The sequence below is a fragment of the Hyperolius riggenbachi genome, chromosome 11 (genome assembly GCF_040937935.1).
Source record: "Hyperolius riggenbachi isolate aHypRig1 chromosome 11, aHypRig1.pri, whole genome shotgun sequence".
Lineage (NCBI taxonomy): Eukaryota > Metazoa > Chordata > Amphibia > Anura > Hyperoliidae > Hyperolius > Hyperolius riggenbachi.
In genome coordinates this window covers 75873090-75898731 of record NC_090656.1, presented here as the reverse complement: position 1 = coordinate 75898731, position 25642 = coordinate 75873090, and the positions used below count along the sequence as shown (strand labels likewise).

General features: G+C 42.7%; 1 protein-coding gene across 5 annotated transcripts in view; it reads left to right on the top strand.

The window, feature by feature from the left end:
* ADAMTS18 (ADAM metallopeptidase with thrombospondin type 1 motif 18) overlaps positions 1 to 25642 on the top strand; it is a 196392-nt gene that overhangs the window by 68164 nt on the left and 102586 nt on the right. For 4 of the 5 annotated variants that reach the window (XM_068260418.1, XM_068260416.1, XM_068260417.1 and 1 more), the window contains 3 exons: positions 16137 to 16374; positions 22364 to 22563; positions 25108 to 25191. In XM_068260418.1, the coding sequence (XP_068116519.1) occupies positions 16137 to 16374; positions 22364 to 22563; positions 25108 to 25191 (522 nt within the window). The remainder of the gene's footprint in view (positions 1 to 16136; positions 16375 to 22363; positions 22564 to 25107; positions 25192 to 25642) is intronic. The other variant, XM_068260419.1, reaches the window with a different exon arrangement.

Here is a 25642-nt window from a genome sequence, read left to right as displayed (position 1 = left end):
TTTCCTGAGGGGACCCTTGTACAGCGCCTGTGCTGGAGTGCGGATAGCTAAATATTGTCATGCTTTGAAGCCACTACAGTGCCTACGCCGCCAGCAATATATACATATGGGAAATGTTTCTGATGTTGCCTGAAACCAAGATAATTAACATAACAGTTGGGTATCCTGAATAATGTAGAGCAGTACTGTATGTTGTTGTGGTGCCTCTTTAAGCTGATATGGGTAGGTCCACAGCTGCAGGTAAGTGCAGCTAACCCACCAGTGTTAAAATTTGAAATTTTCAAAGGTAATACTTGCATCGTATGGCGCTTATCATAATCAATTTAAGAAATTCTTGCCAAATTTGGACTTTGAACGTTGGGCTTAGTTCACACTTCTGTTGGCTGATCACTTTGAACAGATCAATGGAATAGTATTGGCCAACCTGCTGTCAGCCACTGAGGGTGGATCAAGACCCAAAACACTTTGAAAACTGAGGGCAGCAGTTTGTAGCAGTTGAGTTTCATCAGTTTATATCACAGCGTACATCACCAACTTAATTTAAAACTTGCACCTGGTGGTAGTTTGGATACTTCAGTCTGCCTTTGTGTTGTGGTTAAGCCAAGTGTTTTCACAATACGTATTGATATGATTTGCTTTGATGTTTCGGTGTAGGTGACATAACTGTAAAGAGGATGCTAAAGGCATTACTGAAGTGATTCCATTGTCTGGAGGAGCTTTTACAGTCTAGCCTGTATCACTCAGCTCTGTCAAGGATATGAATAGTGAGTGTGAACTGCCAGTTTAGCAGTAAAGTGTCAGGCTGTATAGGCTCACCTGCAGTCTTGGAAATGCCTCACAGCACAGTACAGGTCATAATACTGCACTTGCCCACCTCCCATTTATTTAACCACCAACCTGTAAATTAAAAGTGAATCTTTAAATGAACAAATCAATCTCAATTTGCACTAGAAATGGCCATGACCCTTTTTTGTTTTAGAGTTAAAATGGTGGGTTTTATTTAACCACTTAAAGCAAACCTGAACTGAAAAATAAAAGTCAAAATAAACATACACACGTCATACTTGCCTCCCGCGTAGTCTATTCATCAGCCTCTTTCTCCTCACCTGCGCCCTGTTTGTCCACTGTGATCTATGGAATTCTCTGTATTCCATTTTGCAAATGGCTAGTATCCCACAACAGCTCCCGGGTCAGCACATTGTTAAACTGTAATATCGCCACTTAAAGAGGAACTGCAGTGAAAATAATGTAATAAAAAAGTTTTTCATTTTTACAATAATTGTGTATAAATGATTTAGTCAGTGTTTGCCCATTGTAAAATCTTTTTACTGCTGGCAAGTGATGTAGCTGCTGTTTGCTGTTTGGGCAGTTGGAAACAGCTGTAAACAGCTATTTCCCACAATGCAACAGGGTGCACAGACAGGAAACTGCCAAGAGTACGTACTCAGAATTTCTTTGTGGGAGGGGTTTTGCCACAATATCAGCCATACAGAGCCCTCTGATGGTCTGTTTGAATAGATTTCTCATGTAAAAAGGGGTATCAGCTACTGATTGGGATAAAGTTCAATTCTTGGTCGGAGTTTCTCTTTAAGCCATAAGGAAACATGGGCATTACCTTGCTCATCGCTTGTCCTTTCAGTTATAACTGACAGCAACTGATATATAACCGCCAGCAACTGTTATATTTCAGCCTCCATATACTTCTCACTTCAGGTTCCCTATAAAGGATACCTTAGCGCTGTTCAAAATGTAAAAACTGGGAGCAGTCATGTGTAGGAGGCTCTCCTCATGCCCACCGCTTCCCCATTCTCCTCCGTCCCCTTCTTATGTTCTAATGTCCCCCCTGGTTGGGAGCGCTTTGTGCATGCACACTACATCACAACTAAGTAGTGAGCATGCGCAGAGTGCTCCCGGCCGCAGGTACGCGATCAAGGATGCCAGGCCCGGCCCTAGACTTTTTGCCGCCTGAGGCAATTTTTAAAGAAATCGCCCCCCCCCCCCAAGCCGTTGTTGTGGGGGGCCGCCCGAGCTGGAGGGGATAGCGGGCAGGAAGGGGGTATTGGGCCTAGCGGCGGGGAGGGGGGTCGGACCCCCCCCCCCCTCCCTCGCCTGGGTCCCCCGTCCTCCGCTCCCCTCCAGCTTTAAAAAGGTCCGTGCTGTGGCTGCAGCTATTCGTAAGAGGCAACGGGCGGGGATTACTCACCTCTTCCTCGTTCCAGGCCAGCGTGCGCTCCACTGACGTCACTTCCTGCGGCGTCACTGACGTCAGTGGAGCGCACGCTGGCCTGGAACGAGGAAGAGGTGAGTAATCCCCGCCCGTTGCCTCTTACGAATAGCTGCAGCCACAGCACGGACCTTTTTAAAGCTGGAGGGGAGCGGAGGACGGGGGGACCCAGGCGAGGGAGGGGGGGGGGTCCGACCCCCCTCCCCGCCGCTAGGCCCAATACCCCCTTCCTGCCCGCTATCCCCTCCAGCTCGGGCGGCCCCCCACACACATGGACGGGCGGGTGCCGCCCCCCCAGAAGTGCCGCCTGAGGCAAAAGTTTCACCCCGCCTCATGGGCGGGCCGGCCCTGAAGGATGCTCATCGCTAGGGAAGCGCCTGCGCACTGCTTACAGACCCAACCCGAAAGTAGCTTGAGGGGGACATTAGACCATAACGGAGGGGGACTGAGGAGAACGGGGGAGCGGTGTGCATGAGGAGAGCCTCCTACACATGCCTGCTCCTCCCAATTTTACATTTTGAACAGTGCTAAGGTATCCTTTAAAGTAAATGTAAAGGCAAAAAAGTTACTTACCTATGGACGGGGAAGGCTTTGGATCCGATAGAGCCTTCCCTGTCTTCTCTTGTTACCCTCGTTTTAGCATTGTCACCCACATTGTGTGTACTCGACCAATTGGTCGTGTCCCCAGTACTTCCGAAGACAAGCGGCTCTGTACTGCGCATGCATTAGCGTGCCCTCTCGCATGCTCAGTACGGAGCTGTCAGGTACACAAGTGCTTCCAAAGCCTCAAAAGGTGAAAAATAAAACGGGGTTATTGCGCTGGAACGAGGGGTACACTAGAGGACAGGGGAGGCTCTATAGGATCCAGACCCGTCGCTCTCCATAAGTATCTAACTTTTTTTTTTGCCTTTACATTTACTTTTAGGCTTACAAGCACCAAATAGTTGCTTATGTTGCAAGGAAATTGCAGGGGTATGTATAAATAAACTAAACTAAAAACAAAACAAAAAAAGTAAATAAAAAATAGTATAATAGGAGTAATGGGGAATCCTAATAATTATAAGGGTCTTTTCAATTTCAGTTACAGATCTACAGTCAAGACGGTTATTGAATTGCATTTAATACAACCGTACCAAATTCACCTAATTCCCAGTAAAATGATTTTGCTCATCTTTTTTGCTAATCTTTCTGGCATATAATCGCGTTTGTTCCCTTTCTCCATATATAACTTATCTCTGATCTTCCTATGACATTTTTTTTCTTTAGCAAGTGATTACTGTTGTTTTCCCCTCTAATTCTTCCCTGTAGTTTGACAATGCTTTGAACCTCCTGACTTCCTCACCCAGGTGCACCTTACTGCCAGCCTTCATAAATAAACCTATTAAAATCCATTTAGGGGATCAGAGCTTATTGAACCAGATGTTAGCAACTTAAAAGAGGTCTTGTGTGCATTTTATGGGATCTAACTCACAGAAACACTCGCAGAATTATCAACTTTGATCTTATGTCTAGTGCTTTTCTATAAATCTGCCTATGGATTTTTTTGGGTATGCGTTAATTATTCTTTTCAACCAGCTAGGTACACGGTTGAAATGCTTATGTGTGAATTGTGTAACCTACCACAATGGTTATGGTATTCCATTCTGCCCCATTGCTTTGCTAGTCAGGTGACACTAGTTCTTCCTGTTTCAGTTCCCAGTTTCCTACTCAGCTTACAATGTAATTGGCTGACAGTAAAGCTACAGTGACCAGATTTTTCTGAGTTCAACCTGGGACGGGGAGGGGGGGGGGGGGGGGTTGTGTGCGCTGCGCCAAAAAATGGGCATTGTATGGGCAGAGCTAACGTAATGATGTAACAGCGAGGCATAAGAAGGCAGTGTTTCCGCCATGATGTGGTGAAACGAGGATTCGCATCATACCGTAACCCCAAAGCAGAAAATATAGCCAACTATGACCATTTAATAATAAATGCAGCAATAGTACCCCAGACACCAGAAAATAGACGCAATGTGGGCAGCATTTCACCAGAAAATAAACGCAATGTGGGCAACATTTCAGCAGAAAATAAACACAACATGGGCAACATTTCAGCAGAAAATAACGCAATGTGGGCAACATTTCAGCAGAAAATAACACAATGTGGGCAACATTTCAGCAGAAAATAATGCAATGTGGGCAACATTTCAGCAAAAAATAATGAAATGTGAGCAACATTTCAGCAGAAAATAATGCAATGTGGGCAACATTTCAGCAAAAAATAATGCAATGTGGGCAACATTTCAGCAAAAAATAATGCAATGTGGGCAACATTTCAGCAGAAAATAATAGTACAGTGGGCACTGGGCAGCATTTCACCTGCAAAAAAAAAAATTTACTCACCTGACACAAGTCCCCTCACCCGGCCATCCTCTGTTGTGCAGCTCTCCAGACGATCTTGCTCCTGCAAATCTCCCGCGCTGAGTGGAATAGCAGGGCTATGGGAAGATGGCGCCCGAAGCACTGTACTGGAGACACAAATAGTCTCCAGTACAGGGCTTCGGACGCCATTTTCCCGTAGCCCTGCTCTGCCTGCCGGAAGACTATGCAGGCTGGAGCGGGGCTGCGGGCTATGAACTGGCCACCGTCCGATTGCAACTGGCCGCGGCGTCTAATAGACGCAGCGGCCAGTTGCAATCGGACGGTGGCCAGAGTCCCGAGGCCGGGATGTCCCGCGGCTAAAAGCGGGACAATTCCCAGGACATCGCTCAGCCTGGGACAGGGGACCCCGAATCCGGGACGCGGCCCGGCTAAAGTGAGACGTCTGGTCACCGTAGTAAAGCCCAGTACACACTTTAAGGCTGGTTTCACACCAGGATGTTGCGTTAGAGGGGACGTTAAGGTCGCATAACGTGCCCCTAACGCAACGCCTGGGTGTTGGAGCAGGACGCTACCAAGAGCCGCGTTACAAGCAGCTCTTGGAGCGCCTGCTCTGTCGGAGGCACTGCGGAGACCACGTGAGCGGAGCTCTCCGCATCACGTGGTCCCGCCAGCCAATCAGCGGCCGTTCCAAGAAGAAAACACTGCAAGTGCAGTGAATATTAAGTAGCCATGTGCCTGGCTACGTAGCGGCCTCTCCCCGCCTCCTCTCCGCCCCCAAAATAAAAAAACCCCACCTGTACTGAGCATGTGCAAGCAGTCTAATGTGGCTCTGCCGCTTAGAAAGTACTGCATGCAGTACGTTGTCTTGTGGCGCAGCGTTACTATGTAATGCAACCTGGGCACTGTGAACAGCCCATTGATTTTTCATTGCTGTGCGGTGGGCTGCGTTACAGGCTGCTCTAACGTGCACCTGTAATGTCCCACTGTGAAACCAGCCTAAATTATGATTGGCTAGTCACTGACTAATTTTACTACCTCCGTGTAGTGTGAGAGTTTACCTGCACAGTCTGTTCATAGTATTCAATATCTCTTGAACTTCATTCAATTTGTAGGTGGTTAAATTGGTGAATGATCGGCCAATAATAATTGAAAATGTGTACCAGGCCTAAAACCTTGTACACACATCCAATTTTGATAGGCCAATAGTACCAATTCTATGTAGTATAAGGTCAATAGATTTTGAATACTGTGAACAGATTGTGTAGGTAAGCTCTCATACTACATGGATGTGGTAAAATTGGCCAATCAAAATTGGATATGTGTACCAGGCTTAAGTGTCTAAGTGCGTTAAGTGCATTGTTAAATTCTCACCACTGTTATCCTGGTGGAGCATAAAGTATAGGACATTGGACTTTATGTGGTTTATTTAGTTTATAGGGAATTAGAGTATTAAAACAAAAACAAAAAAAGTATTTGGCTTGAGGAATGCCCTATAAACAATAGGAAAGAAACACAATTATGCAATGAGTAAAAGTTCACCTCGGATCCACTTTAAGAATGATATAAATGAAATAACACAGTATATTGCATTATTGAACAGAGCCTCATTTTAAGCTATTTTAAACACATCCACTGACCATGCTTTGATCTTAAAATTGGATCAGACAGGATTCGCCAGTGCTTCTCCGATCTCAAGGGCACCATGGTTATTATTGTAAATGTGATACCCCTATTCTACTTTTTCCATCTTTCCTCAAACATTACATTTGGATTAAAGTCAATGGGGTTGACTCACGAAGCATTATTGTGAGTTAATTTTAGCGCGCACATGCTACGCGCAGTCCTGGCAGTGCACACTCCTAAGTAGTGAAGTATTGCAGTCACACTTCAAGTATAGTGTGTAGCACTGAGAATGTACAAAAAAAGGAGTCTGCACACAGTCGTGTTCAGGAACAATATACTCCTCTATTGCTGCAGCACACACGTCACAATATCTGACCGTCACAGCCGATGATCGTTTCAGGGCCACACAGGTCCACTTTAAGGCATAGGCAGAAAAAACATGTACAAAACAACGTATATGTTTTGTCTGCCTATGCCTTGACAAAGGGGACCTGTGTGGCCCTGAAACGATCGTCGCCTGTGACGGTCAGATATCATGTGTGTTGGAGCAATAAAGGAGTATATCATTCCTGAACAAGACTGCTAACCGGCCCCTTCTTTTGACATTATGGATTATATTGACAATGGCTTCCTGCACCAGCAACCACTACTCTGAGGTGTGCGATTTTGATTGGCACTGAGAACAATTGGGCATTACTTAGGAGCGCACGCTGCCAGGACTGCGCGTAGCATGCGCATGCTAAACTTAACTTCCACCGACAAGCACAATAATGCTTAGTGAATCAACCCCAATGGCGGAAGGGGCATACCTAGAAACCGGCAGGCAAAGACAAGTGCAATTGCATTGCAAAAAACGCTTGGTCTAACAAAAATCAGCCTAAACCACACAGGAAACCTCTAAGTATAAATTCGAAAAATCGTGATCACCCTGCATTTACCCTGTATTAGGTTCCTAATACTTTCAGAAGAACTGTCAGCCAGCACCATTTGATGTCGGGCAGATTAGCATAAAGGATTTATGTATTGGTGATGTGTTATAACTTGATTGATGGTTTGAATGAGATACACACCCAGCAATCCTTATCACTAGTTTTACATTGTGTATGTAAATAAAGATGGTGTTATTAGAATGTATCTGTGGTTATGAGCAAAGCAATTATTGCGAAAAAAGTTTGGAAGGGCATTATTTAATTCATGAATATACGATCATATCATAAAGGTATACATATCAATGAGGCGGGGTGGTTTTGAGGATAAGAGTGTGTGCGGACTGTTGTTTCAACTTGTTCAAAGGATTTGGGAAGCCAGGTGGTGTCAGATTCATTCATGATGTGTGCAGATTTATATGCAGAGAACAATCCACCTGCATTTCACATGAAAATAACCCTCTGCATGAATGTGCCGAGGTATGAGCAAACTACCGGTGAAGAAGCAGGGTGACCTTAAAAGACAAAATTAGAAGCTGTTGTAGATAGGGAAAAATGAAAGCTACTTGTTGCATTTAGAAATATTGGGGTGTATTATTGACTAACTGTAGGTAATGTTGTCATGCACAGGTTACCATCAAGGCTCATACACACATCCAACTGAAGGCACAACCAACCGCACAACATGACCAACCACACAACAAGTTGATAACTGTACAAGCATGTACATACACCCCAACCAACTAAACAACCAATTTACCAAAATACTATGCGTGCAAGCTAAATGACAAACTTCACAACATGTCCACATTCGAAAACAATAAAGTTGTTCAAAAGATTTGTGCACACATTCCAGCCTGCCTGATAGTTGGTCAGATTGATCCACCGGTTGGCTTTGGCAAACAACCTGTTATCAGTTGGTCATCTGGTTGTTTGTCACCTGTACACACAACCATCTTGTCTTCCAATAGACCAGTTTGGAAGATAGCTGGACAGATTGTTGGTTGGTGTGTATGAGCCTTTACACTGAGTAGGTATTCTTATTGATTTATATAGCACCAGTATCTTCCATGGCGCTGTACAACAGGGTATGACAATGCAAAATAAACAATACAACAAGACAATGAGGGATTACTGCTGATGCAGGGAACAAATGAAGTACGGTACATATTTTTACATTGGGCTGGAAGATATGCACACACGTTACACAGCATTGTGAGACAAAAGGGTTCACGTTGTACAATTAGCGTTATGTAGGTAACTTGGATCAAGCTAATTGTGCCACTCACCCTACCTACCCAGTAACAGCGCACATCAATTTTACAAACAGTGAATGCACCCCATGGCGATTAAACCATTTAAGTACTTATACGTTGGTCAAATCCTCCAGAGGCCAGCACCAGAGGCAAACCCAGGATTTTCAAGCCACACACAGACCAGTATAATAATAGTAAGATATCATGCTGGGTACATATGATGCAATTTCCCGTCCGACTGACGGGATCTGAAAATTATTTCCGACATGTCAGAACTGCTACCGATCGAAAACTGAATCGATCAGGATCAGTTTGGATACAGATAATGAGGACCGCTAACATTGCTAATGACGGGGAAAGTAAAGCATTCCCACAGCAGGGCACAGGGCTGTGCTCATGCCTGACTGTTAAGTTCCCCAGAGTTGCTCTATGCTCTGTACACACACTGCTGCTCCATGCTCATTACACACACTGCTGCTCCATGCTCTGTACACACACTGCTGCTCCATGCTCTGTACACACACTGCTGCTCCACGCTCTGTACACACACTGCTGCTCCATGCTCTGTACACACACTGCTGCTCCATGCTCTGTACACACACTGCTGCTCCATGCTCTGTACACACACTGCTGCTCCATGCTCTGTACACACTGCTGCTCCATCCAAAGTCAACTGTAGCAGGGAAAGAAAGGTGGCAGTGCTGTGAGCTGCAGGATGCCTGCAAATATTCTGGTGTCTAAACTTGTGCCTGTCCCCCAGACACTGCACTGACCCTGGTCTGAGGGGGGATTCTGGGCAGCTGTAATCCCCCCTGCGTTTGCCTATGGGCCCCGTCCCTCTACTCCTTGCTGTACCAGTGCAGTGCTGAGACCTCCTGGAGCCTTTTGACAAGGGCTTCTGGACAGAGCTTGGCCGCACTGTGCAGTGCAGCCACACTTGTTCTCGTATGGTAGTGTGGCTGAGAGCTTCGGAGGGAGGCTTCGCCCTACCGAAGTAAGTATGTGACTTTTTTGATTAACAATGTCACAGGTTTGCTTTAACTGATTTGGTACCAGCAGGTTCTAGCCACTTCAGGACCAGAGCCTTTATTCAATTTACCGGGCTGAGATTACTGAGATTGGCTCACAGAGATCACCTGGTATGAAACTGGCTCGTTATCCATAGGAGGAAGCTCAGCTGCCACATGACAGCCTAGTTTGCTACCACACAAATCGGCTTAAGACTTCGGAAAGCCTTGGCAGAGAATGTACACCACATCAGAGATAGGCGTCTACACTATATCCCCTATGCTATCAAGGCATTTCGTATTGACCTGAGAAAGTGGGCCATGACCAGTGAAACGCATTGTCAGATTGCTTTTTGAATAAAAACTTTCCAGTTGAACTGGTGTCTATATCTTCTAGAGAGGTAGGTGTAAAGCATAGCGGAGATGGCGCCGCAACAGGGAGCGGCATGGCGGCTATCTCCGCGTCTCAGCCGGCCGTTTTCGCCGCGCAGGTACATGATGGAGTTGTGCCTGGGACTATGGTGAATGCGGGGGAGGCCGCCACAGCGCTGAGTGGCATGACGGCTATCCCCGCGTCTCAGCCAGCGGCCACCGCCGCGCTGTTACATGATGGAACTTTGCCTGGTCCCTCAGTCGCACATAGACTGAGGGCGCACAGACAGGACCTTTATGCAAGCAGAAGGGGAGTCAGCTGATCAGCCGGTCAGCTGACTCCAACACTGATCCTGATTGGCTGAGTGACTGGGGCGGCGCTAAGGAGCGCTCCCAGTATATATAGGACATGCCTGTCAGTTGTTCCTCGTCTGCTGTTGCATATGCTACATGTTAGCACTCAGACCTTTAGTCAGATCCGAAAGTGTGCTAGAACCAGCAGGAGCTGGGGATCCCCACTTAGCCAAATTCTGTTTATAGTTTTAAGTACTAATTGAATTGTATTATTTGTTATGACCCTCTGCTAGCCTTGACTACTCTTCCGTCTTTTGATTCTGTGCCTTTGCCTATCTGATCTAGTTGCCGACTTAGCTTATACCTCACTCTGATTCAGTCTTCTGCCTTTGTACTGTATCTGTCCGTGTGTTGCCGAACCTGCTTGTCTGACTCTCCTGCCCTCACCAGTGAGCTTAGTTCTGGTGAGGGATTTTCAGTTCAGTAATCGCCTTCTCCTCAGGTTGATAGCTGCAGTATAGTCTGAATCACCTGCTCCTCAGGTTGATAGCTGCAGTACAGTCTGAATTACCTGCTCCTCAGGTAGTTAGCTGCAGTACAGTCTTAAATCACCTGCTCCTCAGGTAGATAGTTGCAGTACAGTCTTAATCACCTGCTCCTCAGGTAGATAGCTGCAATACATTCTTAATCACCTGCTCCTCAGGTGACTAGCTACGCGGTACTGTCTGGATCCCCTGCCCCTCAGGTGATCACCTGCTGCAGTACATTCTGAATCACTCGCTCCACGAGTGATCAGTATACATTGTCTTACTGTGCATCACCCGCTCCTCGGGTGAACCTATCACTACTCATCTGTATCTCCAGCCTGCTGGAGTACTGATTACAGTGTTCTTTAGAAATACCCCCTTCTACCAGCTCCTCTGGGATAGTGGGTATCTCTATCTATATTTACTGTTGCACCAAACACTTATCTTACACCTGAGTGTCCTGTGTCTTGCTATACTTGCATTATTGGTGATTCTGCAGATCACCACATAATCAGGTATAACATCTGTATTATTGGTGATACTGCAGATCACCAATGATCAGAAAATCTGTCCTTGCTGACACCAATCGTTACAGTAAGCAATTACTTCTCTTTTTATTATATAATTTTGTATTTGTATTTTAAAATATTCAAAGTAAACACACATTGGGCGCTTCCATCCTACCCACTTCTGTAGATGTCCAACTGCTATTGTTTCTCCTCTCCTGAAATACATTTCTAATTTGTCAATATATGCCACGCCACTGCTAATACATGCAATTTGCAGGAAAATCCTACAAAGTATCATTTGATTGATCCACACACTGAATAGGAGTAACAGCAGTAGTTTATACTTTTTCTGCGCTTCAGAAGTTACTTGTTGCAAATGATTTAATATTCTCTATAGACTCCCTGTTTAACCGGTTGTCACTGTCTTAAGCATTAGACAGAGAAAGTGATTGCTTAATTGGCAGTTTAAACGACTGGCATCTTTAAAGCCTTAGGAATGGGCGGGTTTTGCCTGAAACTAATGTAAAGAAGTGTTGGATCACCCACTACATTTTCATTAAAGCTTTGCAAGGGCAGAACAGGCTGTTTTTAGTAATCATTCGAAGCAACTTAAGGTGGCCACTAACTGTCCAATTTCTAGCGAAAAATCGTTCGAGCGATCAGAAATTCTGATCGGACGAAAAATCGTTCACTACACCATCAACTAACCAATCTTTGCTTCCGATCTATCACGACCACCAAGAAAATCCAAATTTTCGTTCGACGAAAATTCATTCGGGCGACATTTTTTTCACTCGTTCATAATCGATTGTGTCCACCAATGGAGATTATTTACAACCAATCCGATCAGAATTTCTAATCGCTCGAACGATTTTTCGCTAGAAATTGGACCGTTAGTGGCCAGCTTTAAGGACGAGAAAGTCTGCTTATAAATGAATTAAGCTGATTATACTGTAACTTGGAGCAGCATTATTTAATACATTGTTGAATTGCTCTTGAATCCCTTTGCTTGACACTGTGAAGATCTGCCCAAGACCCACCCAGGATAAGCTGGGAGGCAAGCAGGATTTCTCAGAAATATTTATCAACTGTACAGGGGAATTCATGGTTTCCAACTGCTGAATGCTCACCCCTTTTTTTGACCGAGTGAATTGGGTATTTAAATGTAATTTTATTTGCATTTACATGGGCATTTAAATTGTTTTTGAATAGCATTTAGTGGGAGCCAACCATTTATTCAGTACAAGCAGCAATCCAAAAAGCAGTTCAAATGCAGAATAAAAAGCTGTTTCATTTCTTTTTTTCTAATGGAATCTTATGAAAAATGCAGTCACAGCGTGAAAACGAAAGATTGTTTTGAAAATAACAGCAAAAGCATGGGAAAAACATTGTGTGAAAATAAAGAGAAAAAGTGGTCCTTAATATGCAAATGGTAGAATGCAATTTCTGCATTGTAGTAAATGTTTTCAAGGACATGTGTTCTCCCATTTAAGCCCATTTTAATGTGTTTTTTTTGGGGGGGGAGGGGGAGTCGGTGGTGTGTGTGTGTGTGTGTGTGTGTGGAGGGGGGGGGGGTGTCATGCGCACAAACACACGGCATGCTGCATTTTGATGATTTTTGCACATTATTATAGTCAATGGAAGAACAAACACACATTCCATACACATATGCAGTCACTGTGTGCTTTCTTTTTATGGTATCTGTATAGCGATTTTCTCCTGTTGGAATCAAAGCACTTGAGAGCTGCAGCCACTAGGGTGCGCTCAGTAGGCCACCCTGCAGTGTTAGGGAGTTTTGCCTGAGGACTCCTTAATCAAAAGGTGCTGGCTTCAGCCAAGATTCGAACCCTGATCTCCAATGTAGGAGGCAGTGCCCTTAATTTTTAATGACTTTTTATGCATAGCCAGTGAAATTACTTCTTGCCTTCCTAAAAGTTGTATATGATCCTTGCACAGTAGCAGTCACAGAATGGAATGGAGAGAGTTATACAATGCACTAATCAGACTGTTCTGCATCGAGTAGTATTGTCACTTGAACACCATAACTATTGCAAGTGGCTGTGAGGTGTTTGTAGGAAGTTTAAAGATTTAAAGGGTTAAATAATGGACACAATATGATGTCTTATTAGCAGAACAATATGTTCCAATCCCCCCCTCCCCTCCACACACACACATCCTGGGGGCCTCCCAGCCACTTGCAATAGTAGTAACGGATTATTTTCCCAAGAATTCTAGTTCCCACTACACACAGGAGAGCAACTAAAACTGTGCTTGCATCAGCAGGAATGACCCAACCAAGTGGGGACAGCCAATCTCCCATAAGGTCATTCAATCCAGACTTAATCATAGCAGTTGCGTGGGTAAGTACACATCATGAGCAGGTCCCTGGTGTTAAACCTTCTACACATAGTGACCCCGGTGTTTTTTCCTCTTTGAAGTAAACCAATCACATTACTCTCACTGGGGTCTTTATTGGGGAGCAGAGAAGAGAATGATAAGCTCATCAGTTGCTTGTTGTACTGTCCAGTCAGCAAGGAGGAGATGGACCTTTGCTGAAGTTGGGTTGCGCAACTGCAAACAAGAACGTTGGGAGGGCACAGAGCAACCTAGTACCTATTTGTCTCTACCCCTGCTGGAACTCTATCAACTCTGGTGAAACCTATAAATGAGAATTTATGCTAGACCTATTTTATTTTGCTAGGCTATCTGGAGGATCACTATATGGCTAGATTAAGTTGGAAATGTATTTGGAATGTTAGACATTTCCCAAGTACTGCGAGTTTAGCAGTGTTTTAGCTATCTGTCTGGTGTTCAGCTGTTTGGCCTTGCTGAACAATAATGAAGTTTAGAAGGTTGGTGGGAAGTATCCCCAATCCACATTGTGCTCTAGTACTGAGCTGTGTGTCGTATGATGTTATATGATTTTATGTATTTTGATGACTGCATCTTAAAATTAGACAAACAATTTTTATAAGTCTCTTATGAGTCTTTTGCTGGTGTCAACACTGGAGTTTTTTTCTGCTGATAATAGGAGGAGACCAGTTCAGCAAACATTATAGAGAGTTAAACTGAAGTTCAGTCTGAAATATCTTTCTATTTTTAACATGAATTCTGCAATAAATTCTTGCTGGATGCTTGAAAGACAGGAGTGTAGTTGTACGTGGATTGATAAAGCAGCTTTGACAACGAATCATCCCTGAGCAAATATTACTGAATTCTAGAAGATGACTTGAGGTGTTGGATTACACTTTGATTTAATGCCAGATAATTCATGTTGTAAACTCGCTCTTCTCAGAATTTACACCTTAGAGGGCAATTACAACCAAAAAAGCTAAAGTGAAAGCTAAGTTGAAATATTTATATACACGTTGAAATCTTCTGTCCGGACAACAAGAACTTGACACTGTGGTTTTCTGTTGTCCAAAGGGGTCCGGGCATGATCCCTTGTGTAACAGTTTGGGACCCAGGCGCTGCTATAGCAGCAAAGTACCACTGAATGGCAGTTTATCAGTCCAACTTCTAAACTAGTGTCCAAATGAGTGAGGAAGCTGGCTGAAATCTATGTACAGATCCTTTCCAGGGACAACTTTTGTAGAGTGTTGAAGTGCCCATACAAAACTGTATGCACAATGATGCAATTGACTTTATTTGGCGATCAACAACAATGTGGTCCATCGACTAATTGCCCACGCACGGCAATAGAGGTCCTATGCGATTCTATTTCACTTATCTAGTTGAACAATTTTGAGCCTCCATGCTCTAAAACCAAAAATTAGTTCTGTCGATCAAAATCATGTGAACAGTAGCCAATTTATTCAGGGCCCTTTCACATTGGGGCAGTGCGGTAAATCTCAGTCGGTTAGTCTATGGGGTAGTTGTTACTGCCCATGTTGCCATATGCTGTGCCAGAAATGCCCTATGTGCAGCCATACCTACATTGCCGTGCGGCTCCTGCGGCGATCTGCATCGGACCGATGTCATGTAAGTCTATGGCAATGCGCGTGTATTTGAAAACCCTACAGCAGTTTTTTTGCGTTGTGCATGCGCGGAAGCGTATTTTAGCAATATGCTCCTGTGCATGTCATTAATTGGCCAACAGGAAGTGAGCGTCACTTCCTTCTTGGCCGGATGCCAGACGGGGATTACTGCATACTAATGTGGTTATTCCTTAAGGTCTTTTTGGTGGTGCGGCGCACCGCTAACGCCAATCTGCAGTCTGAAGCCGGCCTCACAATTGACTAATATTTTCTGTCCTGCTGATTGAGTAAATTGGTTAATTCGACCAGATATCGGCCAGTTTCTGTGGATTAAGCAGAAATAAACCAATTAAATGGTCGATCAAGCATGAAAATCTAGTAATGTATGGGGCCCTTTATGGTAATACTAAGAATCTCCCATTAGGTGGACGAGTCCAAAATCGGTCAGATCTGTTATCCTTTTACTACCTTCTGTAAGTGACAGCAACATAGGCAAAAGTAATTTATAATACGTTTAACCCTGAGATCACCTCTAAAGAGAACCCAAGCCAACCTTAAAGTTAAAAAAAGCATGCTAACTTCCTGGTGGAAGAGGGGGCCTGGGGTTTAATGGTTCAGTAAGCATCCATCACCGCTACTTCCTGCCCCATCTATGTCCAGTTCTTCTTTACTTTCACTTCCATGATCTTTGGGGTCAAGGAGCTGCAGATGCACAAAGCTCTGATTTGCACAGAAGGGGTGGGGAAAAGGTGGGGAGCAGGCAGTGTAGAACCAGTGAGAAGACTCTGATAGACGGTGAAGGGGTGTTATGCAGGAGTTCCTCTTCTGCAAGGGACTCCCCATCAGTTTGCTGACGAGCTGCTTGTAGAAAGATTTGGAGGAGAAGGGATCTGGAGGGGCACAGGAGGGACTTTGAGTGACGAGGAGGTCAAACGGGCATGTCCTTCAGATGGGAACATACCTCTGTGTCCCTTTTTTACATTTACATTTAAGAAAAATCGTGAAAATGTGCAGACATTTTGAACTTGTAATGAACTGCGCTAACTAAATGTCTTCTTTTCAGTCAGGTTTCTTAAGGACGCGGTCAAGTGAGTATTTCATCTCACCATTACCTCAGCACCTTGCTGAAAAGCACAACTTCACCTCGTCAGATGGCCAGCACCCTCATGTTCTTTATAAGCGGTCTGCGGAGAGCATCGCGACCATCAACAGGACAACCTCAAAATCTTATAATGGCAGCTCTATCATCCAATCCCAGCAAAGGTCCCCAAACCATCATTTCTGTGGAAGACCCAAAAAATGTGAGTGCAAATTAAATGCTGTAGAGCTTGATTCATTAAGGCATGTTCAGAGATTCTTTTCTTTAAATAAAAACATAACTGTCTAAGCTTAATTAGAAAAGAAAAGTAAAGAAAACTCAGTGCAGTGGGCTACACAAGACTGCAATGACACAAACTGTAATTTCATTAACCTTTCAGCAACCTAGCATGTGCTTCAATCTTTTAGCACTTAGCAAGAGAGCTTTTAAAAAATCCAGTCTAGGCATGGCTTAGCGCAAAAGGGGCAAAGAAGAAAACAATTGGAACGATCTGTGCTCATCTAAGACTTTTGGGCACGCCAGATCGCTCAGCGATGCATCAGGACCACCTTACACACAGTACATTCTTGGAAGAGACAGTCCTGACCAAGAACCCTAAAAGCCCAAATTGCACAACCACAGTGGCTTATTAATAGGGGATTCAGAGGTTGCCACCGACCCCTGGACCTATGGGGCCCTCCTCTGTTCACTGTATTAGGTCTTTTATTGGTGCTTAGTGGTAATCACCTCTACATGTGCTTTGAATAGTGGTAATCATTAACAAACCACTCCTTTTCTTCTGCTTACACCTCTCACCCAACAGGAAGCTGGTTCGCTCTATGCAATTGTTATACATACATTGCTTGGAGGGGTGGGCCCAGTATAAAACTTGCACTAGGACCCTTGGCTCTATAGCTACACTACTGCACTCACATGTACATTAGGGGACACAGAACCACATATACTGTATACAGTGGGATGCAAAGGTTTGGGCAACTGTGTTAATCGTCATGATTTTCCTGTATAAATCGTTAGTTGTTACGATAAAACATTTCAGTTAAATATATCATATAGGAGACACACACAGTGATATTTGAGAAGTGAAATGAAGTTTATTGGATTTACAGAAAGTGTGCAATAATTGTTTAAACAAATTTAGGCAGGTGCATAAATTAGAAAAATAAATGAAATCAATATTTAGTAGATCCTCCTTTTGCAGAAATTACAGCCTCTAAACGCTTCCTGTAGGTTCCAATGAGAGTCTGGATTCTGGTTGAAGGCATTTTGGACCATTCCTCTTTACAAAACATCTCTAGTTCATTCAGGTTTGATGGCTTCTGAGCATGGACAGCTCTCTTTAACTAACACCACAGATTTTCAATTATATTCAGGTCTGGGGACTGAGAAGGCCATTCCAGAATGTTGTACTTGTTCCTCTGCATGAATGCCATAGTGGATTTTTAGCAGTGTTAGGGTCATTGTCTTGTTGAAAGATCAGGGGTTTTTCTTGAAATGCTGTGTTGTTTTTCCTCCATGCATAACGCCCCTTGTTATGCCCAAATAACTCAATTTTAGTTTCAGCAGTCCACAGCACCTTATTCCAAAATGAAGCTGGCTTGTCGAAATGTGCTTTAGCATACCTCAAGCGGCTCTGTTTGTGCTGTGGGCAGAGAAAAGGCTTCCTCTGCATACAGCATCTCCTTGTGTAAAGTGCACCGAATGGTTGAACGATGCACAGTGACTCCATCTGCAGCAATATGATGTTGTAGGTCTTTGGTGCTGGTCTGTGGGTTAACTCTGACTGTTCTAACCATTCCTCACTTCTGTCTATCTGAGATTTTTCTTGGTCTGCCACTTCGAGCCTTAACTTGAACTGAGCCTGTGGTCTTCCATTTCCTTAATGCGTTCCTAATTGTGGAAACAGACAGCTGAAATCTCTGAGACAGCTTTCTGTATCCTTCCACTAAACCATAATGGTGAACAATCTTTGTTTTCAGGTCATTTGAGAGTTGTTTTGGGACCCCCATGTTGCTACTTTTCAGAGAGAATTAAGAGGAGAGAAACTTATTATTGACCCCCTTAAATACTCTTTCTCATAATTGGATTCACCTCTGCATGTAGTTCAGGGGTCACTGAACTTACCTAGCCAATTTGAGTTCCAATAATTTGTTCTAATGGTTTTGGAATCAATAAAATGACAACAGTGGCCAAATTTATGCACCTGCCTAATTTTATTTAAACAATTATTGCGTACTTTCTGTAAATCCAATAAACTTAATTTCACTTCTCAAATATCACTGTGTGTGTCTCCTATAAGATATATTTAACTGACATTTTTTTATCGTAACAACCAACGATTTATGCAGGAAAATCATGACGATTAACAAGGTTGCCCAAACTTTTGCATCCCACTGTAAAAGTATTGGGCCAAGAAAATGGTGCATATGGCAAGAGGTGGTGCTGGTGGAACTCCGTGTTGCCAACTAGATCCAGAACAGCAACAAGAAATAGAAGATCGCACAATGCCTAAAAGAACCTAATTAATTGAAGGTTGTATGCAATGACCACACCAATTTAACATAGAGCTGACATGTTTTGGACTACTCTAGTCCTTAGTCATAGTTATGACAAGGACAAGTGCAGTCCAAAACATGTCTGACGAAGGACTAATGTAGTCCAAAACATGTCAGCTATATGTTAAATTGGTGCTGTCATTGGGTACTTTTTAAATTGTAAAATGCTTAAAAGTTATTTTGAAGAGAATATGAAAATTATCTCCTAGGAGATAACTGAGGAAAAATAGTTAATAGTGAAAGGGCCTAGGGCCCATATGCAATTCACTTTTTCTCCTAAGTTTTCTCCTAGGAGATAATTTTTCATGTTCTGTTTAACCACTTGAGGACCACAGTGGTAACCCCCCCCCATAAAGACTAGGCTGTGGTTTGCATAATTGGCCACTGCAGCTTTAAGGCCAAGCTGTAGGACCGCACACGAGAGATTCCCCCCCCCCCTTTTCTCTCGAGCTCTCTGTTGGTGGGGTCTGATCGCCCCCCAGTTTTTTTTTTTTTTTTTTTTTTAAATATTTATCTCTATTTATTTTTATTAAAAATGTGTATTTTTGTGGGATTTTTTCCCCTGTCCCTCCCGCCCACCCCCTGCCAGCCAATCACTGCGATCGACTGTCATAAGCTTCTGCCTATGAGAGCCAATCACTCTCTTGTGCCCCAGGGGGACAGCCGTGTCACACGGCTGTCCCTAATACAGCGCTGCTGCTGATCGCAGCGCTGTACTGTGTAAATAGACATCGATCACGCCATCTAACCGTCTAAGACGGGGCGGAACTCCGCCCCCGAGAAGGAGATGCGTGTGCACCCTGTGCGCGATCTCCTTCAGTAGCCGGCTCCAGGACCTGACACGGTCTTGGGGCTGCCGCCGCAACCATGCCCATTGGCGTGGGGTGGTCTTTAAGTAGTTAAAATAACTTTTTAGCACTCTGCAATTGAAAACATGTTAAAAAGTAGGCGAAAACTACTGTCAAAATTATCCTCAGCAATTTGTTGTTTTCTGGTGGCTTAAAAGGGTTTTGTTTTTATATATAAGGTGTGAAAATATCACCTAGGAGAACATTGTGCCTACGGCCTATATGCAATTCACTTTTTCTCCTTAGTTTTCTCCTAGTTGATATTTTTACACCTTGTCAATAAAATGCTTTTTAAGCCACCAGAAAGCAAGAAAATACACTGAATAATTTTGTCAGTACATTTCCACCTAATTTTGGTATTTTTTCAATTGCAAAGTACTGAAAAGTTATTTTAAACAGAAGATTAAAAAATATCTCCTAGGAGAAAAGTGAATTTCATATGGGCCTAGGTGTGAAAACTTTGGAGCCCTGTGCCGTGTTTGAAGATGGCGGTATCGCTCATAGATTAGTAAATTTGCACTGTGACCACAATCCTTTTATTTATTGTTTTATAAATATGTGCTATCTTGGGTTTATTAAAATGTATCTACTCATTTTTTTAACCTCCTTCCCTAACTTACTCCCCCAAAACCTCTCCAGTATAATCTTTGTCGGCCGAAGACATAAGTAACTCTCAGCTCAGCTTAATGTGACAAGACAAAGACAGTATACTTAGTACAGTGCAGCCAAAGATGCAGGTACTATATAAATACTAAATAATAATACTTATAAAATGTCCCATTTATGCTCTCAGAGTCACAGTTGTCATGCCATATATTACAGGGAGTGCAGAATTATTAGGCAAATGAGTATTTTGACCACATCATACTCTTTATGCATGTTGTCTTACTCCAAGCTGTATAGGCTCGAAAGCCTACTACCAATTAAGCATATTAGGTGATGTGCATCTCTGTATTGAGAAGGGGTGTGGTCTAATGACATCAACATCCTATATCAGGTGTGCATAATTATTAGGCAACTTCCTTTCCTTTGGCAAAATGTGTCAAAAGAAGGACTTGACAGGCTCAGAAAAGTCAAAAATAGTGAGATAGCATGCAGAGGGATGCAGCACTCTTAAAATTGCAAAGCTTCTGAAGCGTGATCATCGAACAATCAAGCGTTTCATTCAAAATAGTCAACAGGGTTGCAAGAAGCGTGTAGAAAAACCAAGGCGCAAAATAACTGCCCATGAACTGAGAAAAGTCAAGCGTGCAGCTGCCAAGATGCCCCTTGCCACCAGTTTGGCTATATTTCAGAGCTGCAACATCACTGGAGTGCCCAAAAGCACAAGGTGTGCAATACTCAGAGACATGGCCAAGGTAAGAAAGGCTGAAAGACGACCACCACTGAACAAGACACACAAGCTGAAACGTCAAGACTGGGCCAAGAAATATCTCAAGACTGATTTTTCTAAGGTTTTATGGGCTGATGAAATGAGAGTGAGTCTTGATGGGCCAGAAGGATGGGCCCGTGGCTGGATTGGTAAAGGGCAGAGAGCTCCAGTCTGACTAAGACGCCAGCAAGGTGGAGGTGGAGTACTGGTTTGGGCTGGTATCATCAAAGATGAGCTTGTGGGGCCTTTTCGGGTTGAAGAAGGAGTCAAGCTCAACTCGCAGTCCTACTGCAAGTTTCTGGAAGACACCTTCTTCAAGCAGTGGTACAGGAAGAAGTCTGCATCCTTCAAGAAAAACATGATTTTCATGCAGGACAATGCTCCATCACACGCGTACAAGTACTCCACAGCGTGGCTGGCAAGAAAGGGTATAAAAGAAGAAAAACTAATGACATGGCCTCCTTGTTCACCAGATCTGAACCCCATTGAGAACCTGTGGTCCATCATAAAATGTGAGATTTACAAGGAGGGAAAACAGTACACCTCTCTGAACAGTGTCTGGGAGGCTGTGGTTGCTGCTGCACGCAATGTTGATGGTGAACAGATCAAAACACTGACAGAATCCATGGATGGCAGGCTTTTGAGTGTTCTTGCAAAGAAAGGTGGCTATATTGGTCACTGATTTGTTTTTGTTTTGTTTTTGAATGTCAGAAATGTATATTTGTGAATGTTGAGATGTTATATTGGTTTCACTGGTAAACATAAATAATTGAAATGGGTATATATTTGTTTTTTGTTAAGTTGCCTAATAATTATGCACAGTAATAGTCACCTGCACACACAGATATCCCCCTAAAATAGCTAAAACTAAAAACAAACTAAAAACTACTTTCAAAAATATTCAGCTTTGATATTAATGAGTTTTTTGGGTTCATTGAGAACATGGTTGTTGTTCAATAATAAAATTATTCCTCAAAAATACAACTTGCCTAATAATTCTGCACTCCCTGTAGTGTGTGAAGTGTAATGTAGAAATTAGGGCAGTACCAATCAGGCAAGGTTTCCAAATACTGTACGTAGGATTAACTATCTCTGTGGTTTTCTGGCAATCACCACTTGCTATCTATAATTAATAATAAGTACATTTTCTAGTAACTTTTACATTTCCCTTTGAAAAAGTGAAACTCTTCTGAAAAAAAAAAACTCTTCTGCTATTGCCTTTTTAAATAGGAACGTTTATGAATAAAACTTTAACGCTGAAACAGTGAGCAGCTATGGTTGGCTACTAGATGAAACTGATAGGAGAGATGCTATGCTTAGAACCTGACTACTGTATATATGAACTTTCCTCCTCCTGACCAGTGTACAGGAATATTTTACTGCTTTTGTAATGGTTGCTCATTGTGTTTTCATTCTTAGATGCATCGTTCTTTAAGAGGAAAGGTTACTCCATAAAATCAGATGCGCAATCCCTTCCATCTCGGTCAAAGCGCTCTGCCGCAAAACGCCAACACGCTAACAGTTTGGTTGTTGAGACACTTGTAGTGGCTGATAAAAAAATGGTGGACAAACATGGCAAAGACAGTGTCACCACATATATCCTGACCGTGATGAACATGGTAAGGTATAATTTGCCTTTCCTGCACCTCAAAGACTTTATGCAAACCAGTCAACATCTGTCATGTTTGGTTTATGTTGTTTTATTGGCAGGTTAAACTTTAAATGCATTTTTAAGTCCATTGTGTAGATTCTACGGTGTACAGTAGCCTTTCATGATTCAGTCAACCAATCACAGCTGACTTGGGTATAGGTTTTTTTGTTTTGTTTTGTTTTTGTTTGGAGCTGTATTCATTTAAACAGTTGTTGAAAGGGTTTGTTCTACATTCTGTTCTTAAAGAGCCAATATCATACATTGCAGTTCTTTCAGTATAAAACTAATAGATTTCTTTTGTCCCTTTGAGGACATTTTCCTGTGGTTGCGTCTTCAATCTGAAAATTGTATCGCATGCAATTTTCCCATAGTTTGCAGCATCTCTGATAATCATATAATAGTAATGCTCCATTCCCACTCATGCAATTCAATTTTTGATATATAATGTGACACCACACATATACCAGTTGATCCAGAGGAAGACATTAACCCTAACCACTAAACTCTAATGGCTAACTTTAACCATTCACACTCTCCAGGGTGGCATGACGCCTGGTATGGCGTTTCTGTGAGAGTGGGAGAGATTTTCAGGAATTCAAGTCCACAGAAGGTGCTAAGAATTTTTTTTTCCAGTTTCAACCAGTAGTTGTCAGTTAGTAACTGTGTAATTTATATTTTGCTAATATAATCAGTCAATTGCATCCCAGAGTAACTGGTCACTGGTCACATACCTTGTCCATTATTTATTGTCTTATATATAGTCTTGAGAGCTTTGTTCCACTGTTTCTATCTTTTATAATTGTGTACTGTGGGACATGTCCCTAATAAAGATCACTTTGTATAGCATTCTCTTGCAACAAGAAATGTACAGTAATTTCTTCTGGCTTTGACATGGATGTCTGTTTTGGAGTGTATTGACTTTATTGATCCATTATAGCAAATATTTAGGTTATGGCTCTCTCTTTTTTTGTGGATTATTAAGACTATTAAAGGGGCACTGTAGTGACATATAATACAATTCAGTAAATTATTCAGGAAACCAACTTTTATGGTAATTTTCCTGGATATACTTCCTTTACTGTATGTATATGTATTGCCGGATACTGCTATGTAGCCCGGCCTCCCAGTGATCTTTAGCTATTTAGCTATGGGGAATTTTCCTGCCAGAGCACTCTGGGAGACCAGACATTTTTTCACTGGCTTTAAAACTCCCAGTAAACAAACATTTTGCAGAGATCAAAAGGCTTCACTTTCCAATGGGCAAACACTGTCAAAATAATAATTTATAAATAAATATTGTAAACAATAAGAAATTTTATGAATTATTTTCACTACAGATCCTCGTTAACTGCAGTTGGGAAGGAAAAGCGTACAAGTCATGCCAGAGGTCATATCAGAATCCTGTGGTGCTGCCAAAATATTAATAAATGAGTGTTTCACTGTTTCAGGACAGCCTGGACACCTACTTCACCTACTTGCAGCTGCTAATTTTCTAACCTCTCTGAAACTCCACTTCCTTCTGATATGATCCAGAGATAGCAGTGTTATCTGTCCATGTTTCTTAAATCATTTCTGTTCTCCAGCATCCTCCGCAGTTTTTCATATATAGTAAATTGGTCCTGTATCTGTCAACCATACCACAGTAAGATCCAGGGCCGGTTTAAGCAACAATGGGGCCCCAGAGCAAAATAAACCTGGGGGCTACTCGACAGATACCTCGGAACAAAAATCGACATTAAGGGACCTTTTTTGCAGCTGGTATAATCAGGGTGTGAAGCCCCAATCGGTCGGAGATCCACATTCTGGCTATCCCAGCCTGCATGGGTGACAAGGGGTTAAAAAGTTTCGGGAGGGGGGACCCCACATAACTTTTTAAAAAAAATTCCCACATTCTAAACATTAAAAAAAAAATTGGGAAAATAGGGGAAAAAAAAGCCAGAGATCTTCATGCAGCCATATTGCGGCTGTATAGCGATCCCTGGCCAAAGCGCTGCAGCTGCGTATGGACCCCCTGGAAACCCTGTCAGGAAATGTATTGCTGTTTCGTTTGATACATGTAAAATTACACTACCGTTAGGTTTGCTACTAAAAAAGACATTTACAGCATTTAAAAGTATACTTTTTTCCTTTGAAACTTTAAAATTTATTTTCTCAAAAACTATAAAGTGTTTTTGAAAAATAGTTTTTCCTCTTATTCCCAATGATCTCCTTAACATATCCTGTGAATTTAGGGTTTCTAGCATTTAAGGTGGATTTGCTATTAACCGTTAAAGTTGGCGGGTTTTTAAATGTGTATTTTGTTTCCTTTGAAACTTTAAAATCGATTTTCTCAAAAACTATAAGGTCGTTTTGAAAAATGTTTTTTCCTCTTGTAGCCATTGGGGGCCTGCAGGCTCTGGGGCCCTGGGGCAATTGCCTCCATTGCCTCTATGGTAGCACCAGCCCTGGTAAGATCTTATGTGAGTATATTCTAGTTCAGATAATCTGAATTCCTCTCCCTCTCTCCATGTAGGTTTCCAGTCTTTTCAAGGATGGCACCATTGGAACAGACATAAACATTGTTGTTGTGAGCCTTTTGCTTTTGGATGAAGAACCAGTAAGTTAGTAAGACCTATTCTACTTGCATATTTAGCCTGTTCAGCTTTGTATGGAAATACTGGGGGTGCATAGCTGGCACAGTGGTGATCAGTGCAGCAAATATAGACTTAACCACTTGAGGACCTAGGGCTTTACCCCCCTTAAGGACCGGCCACTTTTTTTCCATTCAGACCACTGCAGCTTTCACGGTTTATTGCTCGCTCATACAACCTACCACCTAAATGAATTTTGGCTCCTTTTCTTGTCACTAATAAAGCTTTCTTTTGATGCTATTTGATTGCTCCTGCGATTTTTACTTTTGATTATATTCATCAAAAAAGACATGAATTTTGGCAAAAAAATGATTTTTTTAACTTTCTGTGCTGACAGTTTTCAAATAAAGTAAAATTTCTGTATACATGCAGCGCGAAAAATGTGGACAAACATGTTTTTGATAAAAAAAAAACCAT